Source organism: Manihot esculenta, chromosome 18 (assembly GCF_001659605.2).
Source record: "Manihot esculenta cultivar AM560-2 chromosome 18, M.esculenta_v8, whole genome shotgun sequence".
Classification (NCBI taxonomy): Eukaryota; Viridiplantae; Streptophyta; class Magnoliopsida; order Malpighiales; family Euphorbiaceae; genus Manihot; species Manihot esculenta.
The window spans coordinates 12,162,992-12,181,161 of record NC_035178.2 but is presented as its reverse complement, the minus strand read 5'-3'; the positions used below and the strand labels follow the sequence as shown (position 1 = coordinate 12,181,161).

At 36.8% G+C, this 18,170-nt stretch overlaps 1 protein-coding gene and 1 long non-coding RNA gene across 2 annotated transcripts; both read right to left on the bottom strand.

The window, feature by feature from the left end:
- Positions 1-4,853: 4,853 nt before the first annotated feature.
- Positions 4,854-6,722, bottom strand: LOC110606232 (disease resistance protein RPM1). The gene is given in 2 exon segments (XM_021744986.2): positions 4,854-5,758; positions 5,761-6,722. Coding segments are annotated over 2 exon segments (1,827 nt in total). The 5' UTR covers positions 6,700-6,722; the 3' UTR covers positions 4,854-4,870.
- A 1,743-nt stretch (positions 6,723-8,465) lies between these two features.
- Positions 8,466-9,638, bottom strand: LOC122722474. Its single transcript, XR_006349376.1, has 2 exons — positions 9,493-9,638; positions 8,466-9,395 (listed from the first exon to the last, which is right to left on the bottom strand). It is a non-coding gene; the product is annotated as an uncharacterized LOC122722474 (long non-coding RNA).
- Positions 9,639-18,170: the final 8,532 nt, after the last annotated feature.

The following is an 18,170-nucleotide window of genomic DNA, read 5'->3' as shown; positions in this document are numbered from 1 at the left end:
TTTTAATAATGGGAATGATAAAATTAATTTTTTTTTATACTAAAAAAGTTAGATTTTACAAAATATATAAATATTTTAATTGAATAATTTTAAAATAAAGACAAATTATTGAATTTTTAAAAAAATTCATGAACTTGAAAGTAATTTACCCTATTTCTTATGTAATCTTAAATTAACCTAGAACCCATTTAGTGGTAGAAACAGCATTTTCAACATAAATAGTTGCAAAACAAATTGAATAGATATTTATCGGTTCAATTTAAGTTCGGTTCATAGAAAATCCAATAATTCCCAAATTTTACATCAACAAAAATAATATTACATCAACAATATAGAATTATTCAGAACTCATTCAAAACTTCAATCTAATTGCATTAACAAGCCATAGCATATAAAAACTCAATAAATAAAAGAGCAAAAGAAACAAGTAAATTAATACCCAATAACATAATAGCAAATCTAACATGCACAGAATCATATATAAATCAGCAATTTAGAATTATTTTCAGATCTGTGTATAGCTAGCAATGGAGACAAAGAAATTAAGATGAAGAAGAGAAATAAAGAGGGCCAACAACAACGGCAAGCGGATCACAAAACAATAATCGGCACACACAAGCCAGAAATCCCAAGAATCATCGAGCAGCAACGAAGACAAAATCCACAAAGAGCCCATTCATGCCAAAGCAACAACACAAACAACAGAAGAAAAACAAGTGATGCATGAAACCCAGCTTCCTCCTGCCTCCATCAAACAACAACCCCCAAATAAACCAATTAAAGCTTCAAAACTCACTGTCGGCCAGCATCATTGAAGAAGGAATCGACTCATAATATTTTTTAAAGGACCAACTATGCTCTCATGCCAAAAATCACTGATTCACAATCCTCTAATGAAGTGAGACTCAACAGTGGGAGAAACAAAATCCCAAAAAACATATATCAAAACTAGAAAACTACTCTCAAACAAGATAAAAAAATTCAAAAAAAATTGAGAATTCAGACTATACACAAAGAAAACAGAGCAAAACATAGAGGAATCTGCCACCTAAAGGCAGCGAAACCTTATTGTCAAATAGCACGACCGTTCACTTGCTCACTCTCTCTCTCTTCTTGCTCTTTATTCTTGTAAGGCATAGATTTTTTTCTCTCCTTCTATTAATGCATTCTCTTTCCAATAATTTAAAAAAAAAAAAGTTACCATTTAATTTTTATGATATGGAATAATTTATTAATTCATCACTTAATTTTAAAAATATATTAAAATATTCTTATAATTTTAAAAAAATCTGTTAATTTATCATTTCATCAATTTTAGTTATTGAGTGTTTGAGAATAATCTAAAATATTTTCAATATATAAGAACTAATTAGTAAATTTTTTTTTATAATTTTAAACATATTTTAATTTGTTTTTAAAATTAAATGACTAATTATTTAGAAATTTTTTAATATTATAGTGATTAAATAATAAATACTTAATGATTAAAAAATTAACGGAGGAATTAAATAGTAGATTTTTAAAATATTATTAATATATTTTTTAAAATTGATATATTAACTAATAACTTTTTATTGTTTCCAAAGAGATATGTCTTTTCATTATTTTTATTATTTAAAGGTTAAAAGTAGCTATAAAAATCTTTGAATTTCATTTTATTGTTTTTATTAATTTTAATAACATTTATTAAAACCAAAAACTACTGGTGACTCTAAAAATAAAAGAAATTATATGGTAAAACTGTGGTAAATTATCTACATAGTATAATAAATAAATAAAAATAAAATAAAAAATAATTAAAACCTATCAGTGAATTAATAAATTTTAAAAATATGATAACTAATTAAATAGCTTTTTTATAAAAAAATATAACCACTTCTGCATAATCAAATGAATTTCTTTTTGGTAAGTATATTATACAAAATGAATTATAATAAATTTACTACATGTTTATATAAAAGAAATTCATTGTTTTTATTATAATAAGTATTTGATTATACTTACCATTATCATAACTATACGTGTTTATTTATTTATACTGTTGTTTGTAATAATAATAATTATAATAATAAGGAACGGAAAAAATTACTAATATATATATATATATATATATATATATATTTTAAAATGAAAATTGGAGATTGGAGATTGGAGATTGGAGAAGTAGAATCTGAAATCTCTGAAATTTACTGAAATGTATTTACTATCAGATTAAGTCTGTAAGTGCTATCTAATATACATTTGTATGTTAAATCTCAAACTACATATTTACCTACGATTTGTAAAGCATATTATATAAAAGGAAATGGGAGATTTAAGGAAATTTAGGATTACCAAATCAAAGTCATGCATCATCAAACAAACTAGCTAAAACGCATAATTATGGCATTCTCAAATTTCATGGAAGAGGAAACACATACTTTAGAGAGACTGAGCTTGTGAGAAAAGGTTTAAAGATGATATTTTCTAGAGTTACCGACTAATAAGATGGAGGTAGTGTTGCAATGGGGAGGACAGTGGCAACGAGGAGCGCAGCCGCGATGATCCAACGACAAAGAGAGAGAGGGGGAAGGATTGTTAGGAAATTTTTAGTTAAGACTATGTTTGAGAATCTTTTTTGAGAGAAGAAAATAAAGAGTGAAAAATAAGAAAGGAAAATAAAAATAGTAAAAATCTAATTTTCCTCATTGTTTGAATGTTAGAGAGAAAAATAAATTTTTGAAATAGTAAAATAATTATTTTACTTTTTATATTTGCAATTAACATAAATAATTTTAGAGATAAAAACTACTTTCTCTGCAATTTGAGAGAAAGTGAATGGTAATTTTAATTTGTTATTTTCCTTCATCTTCCTTCCCTTTCTATTTTTCTCCGATTCAAACACAAGAAAAAGAAAATATTTTTATTCCTCCAATTCAAACGCAAGAAACGAAAATATTTTTATTTTAACTAAATTATATTTTAATATTTGAGATTTAGCATAATTAATGAATCAATTTTTATATTTTTAAAATCGAAGATTTAAATTTTTTTTATAATTAATTTATCCAAATTAAAGGTTCTCCGTTTATAATTCTGTTAATTAACCAATCTTAAATACTTAAAATATTCTCATAAACACTTAAATTTTTTTCAATATAAATAAAAAAATTTAAATTGTGTTACCTACACTTTTATCCCTAAATTTTAATATAATTCACAGATCAATCCTTATATTTTTAAAACTGAATCCTTAAATCCCTTAATATTAAATCTGTCTAAAATTATAATTTTTCTATCTATTAGTTCAAATCTAGTGGATGGTCAAAATTTTTCTGAAACTCAATTTCTTTCTAAAATACATTTTATAAAAGTTTACAACTTATTTAAAAGTTATTTGATATCATTTAAAAATAGCCGAAATTATAAGTATTTTTTGAAAGTACTAAAGTTATAATTGAAATATTTTAATGAATGGAAATTAAAGAACAAAAAGTATTAAAAATTAGTTAAATGAGATATTATAGATAAAGGTTAATGGGAGTTTAATTGTTGTTTTACATAAAAATGAAGGATTAAAATGTTTAAATTATAATAAATAAAGATGGATTGGTTATAGAGAGATTCACTATAAGAAAACAAAAAAACAACGATGAAATTTATCGATTAAATTATTAAAAAAGTTATCGCTAAAGTAAATTACTGAATATTTACTGATCACTTGAAGTATCAACAATGGAATCACCGATTGTTTACGATAAAAAGTCGTACGTTATATTTTCACTTTCTTATAATAATTTAAATGTACGATTTTAAAAATATAGAGACCGATTCTTTATTATATTAAAATTCAAAGATTCAAGTATAAGTTATCCATTTGAAAGGGTAATAAGAATATTTTTACACTTTTAATGCTAAAAATGGATGGAGGGATCTAATTTGAACAAACTGACTATAGAGAGATTTAAGTTTCGATTTTAAAAATATAAAGATTGATCAATTAATTATATTAAAATTCAAAAATAAAAATATAATTTACCCTTTCATTTTCCTTCCTCTCTTATTTTATTCCTATCCAAACAATACCTAAGAGTGAGATGAAGGCAGTGGCAGCTACTGAGATGGACTGGCAGCTAAGGCAGACACAATCCGGCTCCCGCCGCAAGTGTTCGCAAATCATCATTTGCTTTGTTGTAATTGATAATGAATGAATGAGTTGTTTAGTGTGCAAATCACCAGGTTTCTCAATTTCTTCCATCTTCCAAAATTCAGTCCATATAATTTGGTATTATGAATTTGCGCGTAAAGCTGGAAGCTTTTTAAAATTTATGAGTTGTTTTGTATTTTTTTTGGGCAATAGCGAGTTCAATACTAACATGATTCTATACGATAATTATATAATCCTTATATCCTATTACAAAAAAAGCAAAAAAATGAAAAATATTTTTTTCTTCTAATTTTATATTATATATTTAATGTTGGGTCTCCCATAAATATGTGAGGTATGTGTCTTCTTATATGAGTCATAGACACTTCTCCTTTGAATTAGCTTTTGGAGTGAGTTAGTTAGACCTGTCTCATATAAAGAGTATATTATCTCTTCCCACAATCGACGTGAAATTCAATACAATTGATATTAATATTTAATCGATTGAATTAATAAAGTTTTATTTTTATAATTAGAATAATTTTTACTATAAAAAAATAAATATTAAGATAATTTTATTAATTATTAATATATAAATAATAATAATATCTGCATAAAGCATCAACGTAAATCTAATTTATTAATATAAATAAACTCATTATTTCTATATAGTAAGTTGAATTTATAGGAGATTAGAAAAACCCACATGGAGTCCATTACAGTTTTCATCCTCAATCTAAAATGTTATTTCAAATCCTTAGAATAAGGACAGAGGTGTGTTTGTGCTTGTGGAAGCTCACCTATAGTATCAATGATATTGACATTTGGGATGTGCTGCAACTTTGAATGATCTATACTTTTCAAATCTATAAGACTTGAAGAAAAGTTTGTTAACCACATAATTTGAAGATTGGTTAGGAATTCGATACCTTGAGGCACTGCATCCAACGCAAAGCAGGAATCAATCCACAATTTCTGGATATCTGGCATAGCCCCCTTCTCTATAATAATTCCTTTCAGTTGAGGGAACTTAAACAAGTATAACTCTTTAAGCTTAGCAAATCCACCGTAGAAATGTAGATTTTCTCCGACGAAGGAATTAATTAGAGTAACGCGTCCCAAATTGGGTAGCACTGCAACATGAGGGAGTGGATCTTCCTCCAATCTAGACCCAAGCAATCCTAATGATGTTAGGTTTTGAAGTGAGCAAAACCAATGTGGCACCCTTTCTAGTTTCCCATGCAAACCAAGCTTTTGAAGTTGGGGTGGGGGTGTTTCCAGTGCATCCACTCGAAGGAAGTCTGCTTCATTATTCACACAGAGACGCAAGGTGCGTATTAGTTTCAAGTTCAGGATTGAAGAGCACAAGTCATGCTCATCTGCTTCTCTCAAATTTAAAATGCCCATTCTCCTCAGTTGGGTCATACTCCCAAGTTGTCGTATTATGTCACCTTTGGCTTCAATATAATACAAGACTGGCAATTTCTTCAATTTGCTAATTTTAAATGTTACTTGCACTCCATTCAAATACAAAAAATCTCCCAAGTTATTTGCAATCCTCTTGCTCCACATAATCAGATGATACAAGTTCTGTAACTCAGCTACTTCACTCGGAACTCAGCTACTTCACTCGGAAGTTCTTTTACATTTGTATTTATGATGTCTAAACTCTCAAGATTTCTCAGTTTTTCAATAGATTTGGGAAGTTTTTGCACCTAGGTTCCTCTCAAGTTCAAGTACCTTAAGTTGAATAGAGTCCCCAACCCTTCTGGTGAAATATTAATCGCGACATTTTCCAAATCCAAAGACCTCATTAATTTTAAATTTGACAATGATGTGTTCGAGAAAGACACAAAACTATCCACAAAGACAAGTAGTGAACGAAGACGTCTCATATTGCCATATGACTGAAGGTCTCCATTAGTTATTTGAATAGACAAGCGACGAGTTTGATGAAGTTGGCATTCTTTAATCTTTATTTTTCCATCATATACTACACCAAACTTCTCTCTCTCCAACATTGATATACCAATTTCACGCAAAAGATCATGTATCTGGCAAGCTCTTGGTCTCCCACATGCATTTCTGCTTCCAACTTGAAGCATGCTACAAAGTGTTAGTTCCATGAAATACCTTTCTGCAACTTCATTTGGTGTAGTCCTGTCAACATTCTGAATAAATCCTTCCGCTATCCAGAGTCTAATGAGCCTTTCCCGTCGAATTTTATAGTCTTCTGGGAAGAGGCAACAATACAAGAAACAATACTTTAATGGAGATGGCAAGTAATTGAAACTAAGCAGCAAAATGCTCTTGACTATTTCTAGCCTTGGATTATTGTTCAGTTGCCAATTCAAGCTGTCCCAAACACTACTCCACTCACTTGTTGACTTTTTGGAGGACATGACACCACCTAAAGCCACAATTGCAAGAGGTAGTCCATCACATTTTCCCACCAGTTCTAATGCTAGAGGTTTAAGTTCTTCTGGACAAGATTTATCTGGATTGATGAAAAATGCTTTCATGCAAAAAAGATCCCATGCTTCTTCATTCTTCAGCGGTTTAATAGTAAGCATGTGACTTCTAACATTGGAAGAAAAAGATACCATGAATACCAAATTAATGTCAATTCGTACTGCTTCCCTCACACGAGCAATTTTTAAATGTTGAGCCAAATTTGAAGCTAGTATCCATTTTTTTAATAGACTAATTAACAAGAATATATATGAGTTTAGTAGAGTAAGTTGTTAGAAAGTTATTATTTTAGGAAAAAAAGAGAATCTGTTGAGTATATAATTATTATGGCTGTTCATTCCAGGTTAGCTATAAGTTGTTATTTTAGGCACATATGTGAACCAATAGCTACTTACAATCCATTTCTGAATCAGCACTAATTCAGCACCTAAAATGAAGTTTAGGTGGCCGAAAGATATAAAATTGCCTTAATATTTGCTAATGTAATAAAAGATACCTTGTGTATTATTCAGATATCAGAAACTGGCCATAATTAAACTTTTAAAAATTTGACTGCCTTTGGATTAAGTTCATAAATGATTGAGAGTTGGAAACTGGTAATCACATCAATTAGCTTTTCTTCTCTTTTGGAGTTATTTGGATCCTACACAGATTTGATTAGAAAGAAGAAATTCGAAGCAGAAAAGTATGTTCTCAGAACAGAGAATACCAAAATTGAAATAATCTAATGAAATTAAAACTCTAAGTGGAAAACACAAACTTATATGGATATGGATCTAGCAGCAAACTTAGTCAATCGGAAATTCAAATACATATTACGGAATAAACATTCACAATAAATCAAACAATTCACTTAGATTATCACACACTGATTTGAGATAAAGTGAAAACCTTGAGGAAGAGTAGTAGAGAGAATAATGATAAGTGAAGGAACATTGGATGTATGCAAAGAATGCCAATTGGATGCACGAACTGCATGCCTTATCCTGCCAGCAATTCAGCAATGTTATTGCCTTGTTTCTCTCTTCTTCTTCTTCATCTTCTTCTACTACAATATTTTTCTTTTCCCTCCTTTCTTTTATTCACCAACACACTACCCTTTTCCCCTCTTTCCTTGGCAATATCAAGTTTGTCACCTTTCTCCTTTTTTAAAGCGTCAAATGTCAAATAAAAATTCTGCCACTTGCATACAATTGAATAGTCATCAGTTTTGTAATAAACAGCTTCTATAGCACCAACCGTTGACTTCCTGATTATAATGACAATGATTCTTGTCCACATAAGCCGAATGGTTTTTTTTTTTCAGCTCAGCTTCAGGTGAGCTGTATCCATTACTTTAATATTGCTTCTATTGTTTGAAGAAAGTTCAATTTCTTTGCTTATAAGCTTCCTTTGAAGAAAGACTTAAGAGCATTAGTTTGCCGTATGAACAAAGGCCTATCTACACCTCCAAATGATTTCTTAGTTGTTTTTTAACTATAAGTTGCCTAGAAAGTATGCATGTCCACAAACAAATGGATCCTATAAGAAGGGCATCAAGCACAAACAACTAAAGGGGACATCTCATAAAATATTTCCAATAGGAAATCAACTTCATAACTAGCAACAACAATGGGATAAAGGCAAACCTTCCCAGAACATATGGGACAAACTTAACAGATGTCAATCCATACAAATAATTCCCAAGGGAAAATGGAAGCAAAGGGCTCAAACGAAGAAGGGTAACAACTCTGAATCCATTTTCACCGATTGCTTTATCAATGGCAAGAAACTTTTTATTTCCTTCAACCAGTTTAAGGATCCGTTTTGTAATAAAAAGCTTCTATAGCATCAACCATTGACTTCCTGATTATAATGACAATGATTCTTGTCCACATAAGCCAAATGGTTTTTTTTTTTTTCAGCTCAGCTGCAGGTGAGCTGTATCCATTACATTAATATTGCTTCTATTGTTTGAAGAAAGTTCAATTTCTTTGCTTATAAGCTTCCTTTGAAGAAAGATTTAAGAGCATTAGTTTGCCATATGAACAAAGGCCTATCTACACCTCCAAGATCTCTTAGTTCTTTTTTAACTATAAGTTGCCTCTGTGAATCAGTAACTCGAATTGCACGGTGATTTAGATACGTATCCCCCAAAATAGCATATCTACAAAATTCAACTAATTGTGATTTTGTGAGGTTGTACTTACATAAACAGTTAACGATTCTCAAATGACCATTATAATATACTGGAGAGGCGCAACAAGTTTGCTGACACAAGGTGGATGAACAGACATGGAGAATTCAATACTATGCTCAGCCAAAGACTTAGAAAAATAGACTGCAATAAACAAATCTCAACTTGAATAGATTCTTCAAGAAAAAAGGAAAAGAAAAAGAGTTTGTAGATTAGCAGAATTGGTCATATCACAGAACATTCTTTTTCATTGATTTTAAATAATCAGAATATTCACCTACTAACAATAAATTAACTGAATTAACAGGTTTTCAATCTATTAAAGATTCAAAGTCAATAGTAGCACTATTGGCCTAATAATCTAGGTTTTCATTCAATGAAAAGCCCAAATGGATATAATAAAATTTTAACATCAAAAATCAAAACGAAATCAATCTGCTTACAACAAAATTACCTCTCTTTACGGCCCTTCGCGGCCGCCTGAAACATGGAAGATTCCCGTAAAAACTTTCTCCTTCTCCTCCATATGGCATTGGAGCGAAACACCGATAGCGCGTATTGGTAAGGGATTTCACCGCTGTCGTGGATGGAATCACCGAGAATATCAGAAACTTCATCTAGCTTCGAACAGAAAATTTAAAACAATGCCCTAGTTCATCAGTAGACGAGTTAAAATACAATTATCAACACGTGAATTAATACAGTTATGCGCAAATACCTCTTGCCATGAAGCTTTTCGCATGGCGTAATGGTGTCGCCGCCGGTTGTCCGTTAAGTAGGTTTCGCTGCCGTGAACTTTGAGCCTCGCGCAAAGAAAGCTGATGCAATTATGAACAGATGCGACGCCGTTTCCAACAACAGATATATGAATAAATATGCAAAACGATGTCGTTGCTACTTAAGTAACCAAAAGACAACCGTCAAGCAGGGAAGAAAAACTGACGGAACACGTGAACCAATAGGAAGAAAGTCCTAATAAGTCCCTGTACTTTTAAGAACGAACCAATAAAGTCTAAAACTTAACTTTTAGGCTAATAACCTATCAATACAAAAGAATAAATAAAGAAAAAATACTGGCCATCAAGGAAAAAAAAATCTCTTGACAAAAACCTATAAAAAAAATGGCAAAATCACTCTTGAATTGAAATCCAGAAAGGAATAGAGTTTTGTATGGCTGGGAAAAGTTTAATCTGAAGGGTCACGATCCCCTTTTTTATTCATTTTTTCCTTATTCCCTAGTGATGCATAATCGTTATTATCTGTAATCGCTACTATCCCCTAGTATTACCATCTATTTCTGTTTGTCCATTCCCGTCCGGTTATTTAATTTTTCTCCGACATCCGTACTGATAGGGTTGCGGTATAGCTGAGTCTGTTCTCCTACTCCCCATCACATCAAACGAGATAGGTTTTCTTCTGATAAATCCGAACCCTCAATCAGCCTGTTTTAATTGCAGGTTGGATGATGTATTGATAAATCAACCTGCTTATTAAATTTTAATGAGATTTGGATTTATCTCTTTTTTCAAAGTTCGACCTTAGCCTGATTGCTTAGAGGTCGGCGGCCATCAACTCTTACGATAAAACATCTCCAGCTCTATGACAGTTTTCTTAAACAAATTCCACATTATGTTGTATTTCCTTTGTCTTAATCTGCCTCCAGTAATCACAATTTTCAAAACTTCACAATTGATAGCAATTTATTTTATGAAAAAAAATACAAATGAATTTTTATAAAATATTTTTTAAAATTAAAAAGTATGAGATTTTTTCATTTCAAATAAAACATTATAAAAAATTAATTAAATTAAAATCTTGTAAAATTTTTAATTAGAAATAAAAGAAAATAATGAAAATTTATTCCACAAAATATCTGTATTTATTGAGACAGAAGCACATTTTCATATGTATCCCTTCTTCCGTAGAAGACATTCCATACAAATGAAGTAGAAGAGTCTAATTCTCTCTCTTTGTTTGAGCAACCTGCACAACCCTTTTGCTTATAAGGATGAAAAGCTTAGTGATCAATTTGTTCAACCTAAAGAGACCAATGCAAGATTGTTTCTGCTTGGGATAGGTTATTGTTTAATTTTAATTTAAAAATTAAAATATATTATAAATTTATATATAAAGAGATCTTAATAAAAATCTTAAAATATAAAAATGACTTAATTTTTTTTTTCTTTAATTCAGACTAAAGAATTTGAGAAGCTTACCATCTCCTCATAGCATATACAGATTAAAAACCCAATTAAAGAACAAGCAAACAACCACTGAAGATTTTCTCTGATCAAGGTGATGATCGCTGGATTTCACCATCTCGGTCTGAGGCTTGGCCATGATGACAGCCCATTACTTGAAAACTTTTAAATCTCCCACATGAACCAGATTTAGGCCGCTCGGCCTGAAGACCGGACTCCCTCTAAAGCCTCTCAATCAGGTCGGCCCAGTCCTTTCGGCCCTAAGATCAGACCTCCCCTAGGCTCCAGTCCTAATCTCATCTTCCAACCCAGCCCGGAGGAGAAAAGGTAGCCAGCCCATTTGCCTAGTGGTTCCATCTGCATGCGTGCCAGGGGAGAATTAAATGGTCGTTACGCATGGAGCAGATATCTGATATCCTCGTACGTCCGTATCAGTATGGCAGAGACAGGTGGCCCAATGGCCGTAAGGCCATGACACGCCCCTGGCAGATAAAGGAAAAGAATAAAAGGAGAGAAACATTCTCCTCTTAGACTAAGCTTACAGAACCCTTGTAAAACCCTATTTTCTGGATCTCAGATCATTAATTGGCGCCGTCTGTGGAAAACGAAGGAGATCTTTTCATCGCCGGAGGTCCACTCTTACAATACCCACTGAGATCCACGATGGCCAACCATAATGAAAACAACATCGTTAACACTCCCAATGACCTGAGCTCTGCCCAAGAGGGGCAGCAGTTCTATTTTTCCAACCCGACAACTCCAAACAACCAACCACCAATCCCTTTCAACCCCTCGCCGAACTCGGCAGGGAACATGCCTGGAGCTACCTTGTCCAACCAGGACCTCCAAACCATAGCCCTTCAACTACAAAACACTGCCCACTGGCTGGGGCAGATGATGCAACAGAGGGGCCTCAGCACCCCAGTGAATGTGTTGCCGGTGGTAGAAGAACCCCGAACCAACGAACCTCAGCCTACCTTCAACCATCCCCAAACAAATAGTCGAGAAACCGGAGAAAGGGGCAGAAGAGCCGGGGGAGAAGAAGAACCAGAAGCCAGAGTTCATGGAAGAAGGGTGAGGGAGTTGATAGAAAACGATGAGGCAAACAGTTATTTTGCCAGAACAACCAGGAGAACGAAGGAGGATGAATGGTAGGAAGAATATCGTCTGGAGAAGAGGCCCAAACAAGAGGAAGAGAGTGTGGATCAGAAAGTGCAGAGAATGAGGGAACAGCTCCTAGTCGAGTTTGGGACGAAGGATCACAATCAGGCTCTCTTGCCCACCTCCTCGCCTTTCTCAAAATGGGTACAGCAGGAGACTATCCCCAAGAAGTTCATGATGCCACCTATGGCAGCGTATGACGGAGCTGGAAACCCCAGAGAGCACGTCCTTAACTACAAGACTTTCATGGAGCTGCAGACTCTATCGGATGCCTTGATGTGCAAGGTATTCCCCACGACCCTCACAGGGCCAGCACGAGCGTGGGTTAATAGTCTAGAGGCTGAAAGTATCAGAAGCTTTGGAGATTTGGCCAATATCTTCATCAGTCGGTTCATTGCCGGAGTACCTGCGGACATAAAGACGAGTTACTTGGAGACAGTCAGACAGAGAAGAGATGAATCGTTGAGGGAGTATGTAGCCCATTTCAATACGGAGGCCTTATAAATCCCCGAGCTAGATGAGGGCAGAGCGGTGGAGGCTATGCAGAAAGGGACGACCTCGCCATAGTTCTTTGGCTCGTTGAGCAGGAATCGTCCCACCTCACTAGCAGAGCTGATGAAGAGGGCGGAGAAGTACATAAGGCAGGATGATGCCTTGGTGACGAGCAGATTCGCCAAAGGGGTGGCAGACAGGGGAAAAGCCTCGAAAGAGAGGAGGTCGGAAAGGTAGGAGAAAAAGCAAAGCAAAAGACCTGAGTCATACAAACAGCCCTGGGACCGAAGGGACCAGAGACCTTTCTCCCCTCGGGTTCCAAAACAAAGAACATTCCCTCCGCGAGTTCCAGAGAACTTGACTCCACTCAACGCCTCTAGAGCCGAGGTGCTCATGGCAGTTCAGGATAAGGAGTTCCTCCAATGGCCCAAGCCCATGAGAGCAGAAGCAAACCAGTGAGATCCTGACAAATACTATCAGTACCATTGTACACACAGCCATGACACCAACAATTGCTTCCAGCTGATCAGCGAGATAGAGAGGCTTATAAAGAGGGGACATCTCAGGAACTTTGTGAAAAAATCGGAGGGAGAGAGATCTCAGCAGAACCCTACGACAGAACGACCTCGGAGGACGGGAGCAGGACCGGTGAATGATGGCTCCAGTGGGACCATCAACATGATTGTCGGAGGAACCGGAGGTCGGATGAGCAAGGGAGGAAGAAAAAGGGGTCGAGATGGGGAAGGCAGCAGTGCCGAAGTCATGCAGCTAGTTGAACATTCTCCAGTGCCCATCTCCTTCTCTCCGGAGGATGCCCAGGGTGTTCAGATGCCTCATGACGATGCTCTTGTTATTGAAGTCATCATCCACAACTACCGGGTTAAGAAGATCTTGGTGGATGACGGAAGTAAGGTGAATTTATTGCCATACCGAGTCTTCCAGCAGATGGGAATCCCAAAAGAACAGTTGGTTCGGGACCAGGCCCCAGTCAAAGGGATCGGAGGAGTCCCGGTGCCTGTGAAAGGAAAGGTGAAGCTGGCTCTCACCCTCGGGGAAGCACCCAGAACTCGAACTCACTACGCGGTATTCTTGGTAGTAAAACTCCCCCTGAGCTACAATGCAATATTGGGAAGACCTATGCTGTTTGACTTTGAGGCCGTGACCAGCATAAGGTACTTGGCCATGAAATTCCCAACCGAAGCGGGAGTGGGAGTAGTCAGAGGAAGTCAGGAAGAGGCGAGAGCAGTGTACCTGACCACGGTATCAGAGCCGAGCTCGGCAAGAGAGAAGCTTGACTCAAAAGTTCTGGAGGTCCGAGATGAGAAAAAAGAGGCCAGAACAGAGCCGGTCGGAGAGCTGGAAACCTTCCCCTTATCGGAAGCGGAGACAGACAAGGTCTTCAGACTTAACACCGGCCTGACTGAAGAGCAAAAAACTGAAGTAATGGCCCTGATCCGAGGTCACGCATTAAGCTTTGCATGGAAGCCTTCTGACATGCCTGGGATAGACCCTGAACTGATGACTCACAAGCTGAACGTCCTTCCAGAGGCCAGGCCGGTGAAACAAAAGAAGAGGGTGGTAGGAAGAGAGAAGCAGCAGGCCACCAGGGAGGAGGTGCAAAAGCTAGAGGAGGCAGGGTTTATTAGAGAGGTTATGTACCCACAATGGCTAGCAAATCCTGTATTAGTCAAAAAACCAATGGCAAATATAGGATGTGTATAGATTTTACCAACCTCAATCAGGCATGTCCCAAAGATTGTTATCCCCTCCCTGATATTAATAAAATGGTCGACTCCACGACAGGTTTTGATTACATGTCGTCTTTGGATACAATGTCCGGTTACCACCAAATTCCAATGGACAAGTCGGATGAAGAGAAGACCTCATTCATAACAGAAGATGGAACCTATTGTTACAGAGCTATGCCTTTTGGGCTGAAGAATGCCGGGGCAACATACCAGAGGCTAATGAATAAAATCTTCAAAGACCAGATCGGCAGGAATGTAGAAGTATACGTGAACGACATGGTGGTAAAAAGCCCAACTTTTCAGCAACACTTGGTGGATCTCAGGGAGGTGTTCGAAGTGCTGGAACAATACAGAATGAGGCTGAACCCGAAAAAGTGTGCTTTCTTCATTAGGGGAGGAAAGTTCTTAGGATACATGGTGAGTGGAAAAGGCATTGAGCCCAATCCCGAGAAGGTAAAAGCCATCCTAAAAATGTCCGAGCCGACCTGTGTAAGGGACGTCCAGAGACTCACTGGAAGGGTAGTAGCGCTCAACCGCTTCATGTCGAGGTCGGCAGAGAGATGCTTACCGTTTTTTAAGAAGTTGAGGAAAGTTTCAAACTTCGAATGGACTGAGGACTGTCGAGAAGCTTTCAAAGAGCTCAAAAGCTATCTTAGCTCCCCGCATGTGCTCAGTAGCCCGTTGTAACGACTCGGAAACCGGACCACTACCAGCGCTAGGATCCAGATCGGCATAAGGCCGCCGGGGCCCGTAGCAAGCCTAACATACTGTAACGACCCGAAAATCGGACCGCTACCGGCACTAGGATCCAGATCGGCTTAAAGCCGCCGGGACCCATAGCAAGCCAAACATTTATCCTGTATACCTGTTTAATCCCGTACATGATCAACAATTACATAAAAATTAAAACTTTCTCATTGAATCATTCATTCACTCATTCATTCATTCTTTCATTCATTCACCAAGCTTAACCTGTGCATGCACAAATCATAACATAAAATCCCTCAATGGAGTCCTCATCAAATACTCCAATGGGATAACATAACATACATTAAGCTTGGTTTACAATAATCATCATTAAACATTTAAGATCATGTACTAGAAAGGGATTAACATCATACTATGGTCAAGCACAACTCTAAACTTCCACAAGCATCATTACATTACATTTCTATACTATACTTTCACATTACATCATGTTCATGTCCACATCTAGCTATAATAATAACATAACTCTACTCCTGCTGACCTCCTGGTCTACCCTGTACCTGCAAACCTGGGGGTTAAGGGAGAGGGGTGAGCTATAAAGCCCAGTGAGCAGAATAGTAAAACATTCAATTTATATTTCATGCTTTCATGAAATGCAACACAGCACAAACAAATCACATCAAGGATGGACTTGTCACCAATAGTCCTCTACATAGTCTAATCGTGCCAGGGGCGTAGAATAGGACTAACATAACATAACATAACATTCCATAATGCCAGGGGCGTAGAATGGGCCTCACTGGTCTTTCTCTTAACATAGTGCCAGGGGCGTAGAATGGGCCTCATTGGCTATCCATACCGTATCATCATCATACCATAACATACGAGGACTAAAGGATCATTCAACATCCATCCACATCATCATCAAGTTATGCAATGCAACATATTCGTGAATTCTAATGCAAACAACCTAGTATATCTCATGGCATACGTGATGCATGTATCATGCTCAAAATTTATTTATTTGTTTTGAAATGTAAAGAGTTATTCCACTCACCTCTGGTTGAAGCTCTAAAGACTCTGAAGCAGCTATCTCACTGCTGAGGTCCTCGGTTCCTCGGGTCCGAACCTACACAGGTGGACTCAAATGAGGGACCAAACATCCATGAACATGACTCTAAAATACTCCCCAACAACCCCCTAAAACATCTTAAAACAATCACATAAACCATGCAAAGGATGGCTGAACAGGGCACTTTCGGCGGCAGGTTCGGCAGCCGAAAGTCCCTTCAGAGCCGAAAGTCATGCACCTTCGGCGGCACTTTCGGCGGCCGAAGGTTCCCTCCAGAGACGAAACTCATGCATGTTCGGCGGCACCTTCGGTGGCCGAAACTCCCTTCTAGAGCCGAAAGTCCACTTTCGGGGGCAGGGTTCGGCAGCTAAAAGTTGGCCTCCATAGGCAGGTTCGGCGGCCGAAAGTCCCTTCGGCTACCAAACCTGAGTTCTCCCAAAAGGCAGAAACTCAGCTCCAACATGCACAAAAGCCTCCCAACTCATTCACACATGCATTTTCCTATTCTACAACAAGCAAACTCAAGCCAACAAGCACATAGGGGTCTCAAACTAACTTAAACCCCAACCAAAACACATTAAACATACACATACTACCCACATTGCTCATAACCATAACATAAACCCATAAACTTCAACAATAACCTAAACATGCATTTCTACCCCACAAAACTCATAAAACTTATTTAAAACATACTAGAATGGCAGGATCGAAGCTTACCTCTTGAAGATTTAGAGGAGAAACGATCCTAACTTAGAGATGGGGGAGATCTCAACTCTTTGATCTCCAAGCTCCAAAACTTGCTCTTTTGCTCAAATATCTTCAAATCAAGATAAAACTCGTTAAAACTCTAAAGATCGGAGGAAAAACATTAAAAACAAACCATGGGAGAGCAGGGACTCACCGTGGCCGAAAATGGGGAGAAAACTCGCCCGTTTCGGCCATGGAGCCCTTTTATAGGGCTGCCAGACCACCTTTCGGCAGTCTAAAGTGCCTCTAAAACTCATGCAAGTTCGGCGGCCGAACATGGGGTTCGACGATCGAACCTGAGCTAACTTTTGGGAGCCTAACTTGCTCCCTAAACCATCCAATGTTCGGCGGCCGAACCTGGATGTAATACCCGGCTTAAGCAGGCATCAGAATTCTTACCATCTGGTGGGATTTGAGGATGTCAGAGGATTCTAGAAGAGTAAGAGAAAGGTTTTCATAGATGTTTTCAAATGTTTTCAAGGGTTTTAAGTATTGTAAAGAATTTCAGCGTGTTTAAGGAATGATGTTTTTGGAAAGTAATGTTTTGAGGAAATTGCCAGGTTCGGCCGCCGAAGGTTGAGTTTCGGCCGCCGAACTTTGCATGGATTGGGAGGCACGTTCGGCTGCCGAAGGTGGTTTGGCCAGCCACTATTTAAGGGGGCCTTAGGTCGGTCAAGGGATAGTTTTTCTGATCCCCAGCAGCCTCAGGTGCGTTCCTTTGCTCCTCTAAGTGATTTTTATGTGTTCTTTCAAATCTTCAAGAGTTTAAACAAGATTTATGGAAGTTTTGTGGGTTTTGAGCAAAAAGATGAAGTTTTGAAAGTGTGATGATTTGGAGAGTGTTTTCTCCATTTCTTCACGTTAGGGTCTTCCATCCTTTTGTTTACAAGAGGTTTATGGAGTGTGCTAACATCTTTTCATGGTTTTGATAGATTTATGAAGGTTTGATGGAAAGTTTGCAAGTTTATGGCTTTAAGGGTTTTTATGATGTGTATGAGTTGTTTGATGTTATGAGTGTTGTTTGTTGGGGTTATAAGGTAGTTTTGGACCCCTTTGTGCATATACCTGAGTATATGTGTGTTATGGAGTGTTGTATGCATGTTTGAGCAAGTTTGGGGGAAGTTGTACATGAGGTAAGCGAGGTTTTGCCTAACTGGAGAACCCAGCTTCGGCCGCCGAAGAAGGGTTCGGCCGCCGAACGTTTTGAGGAGGTGGTTTCGGCTGCCTAAACCTGCCCCCGAAGGATTGGACTTTCGTCTCTGGA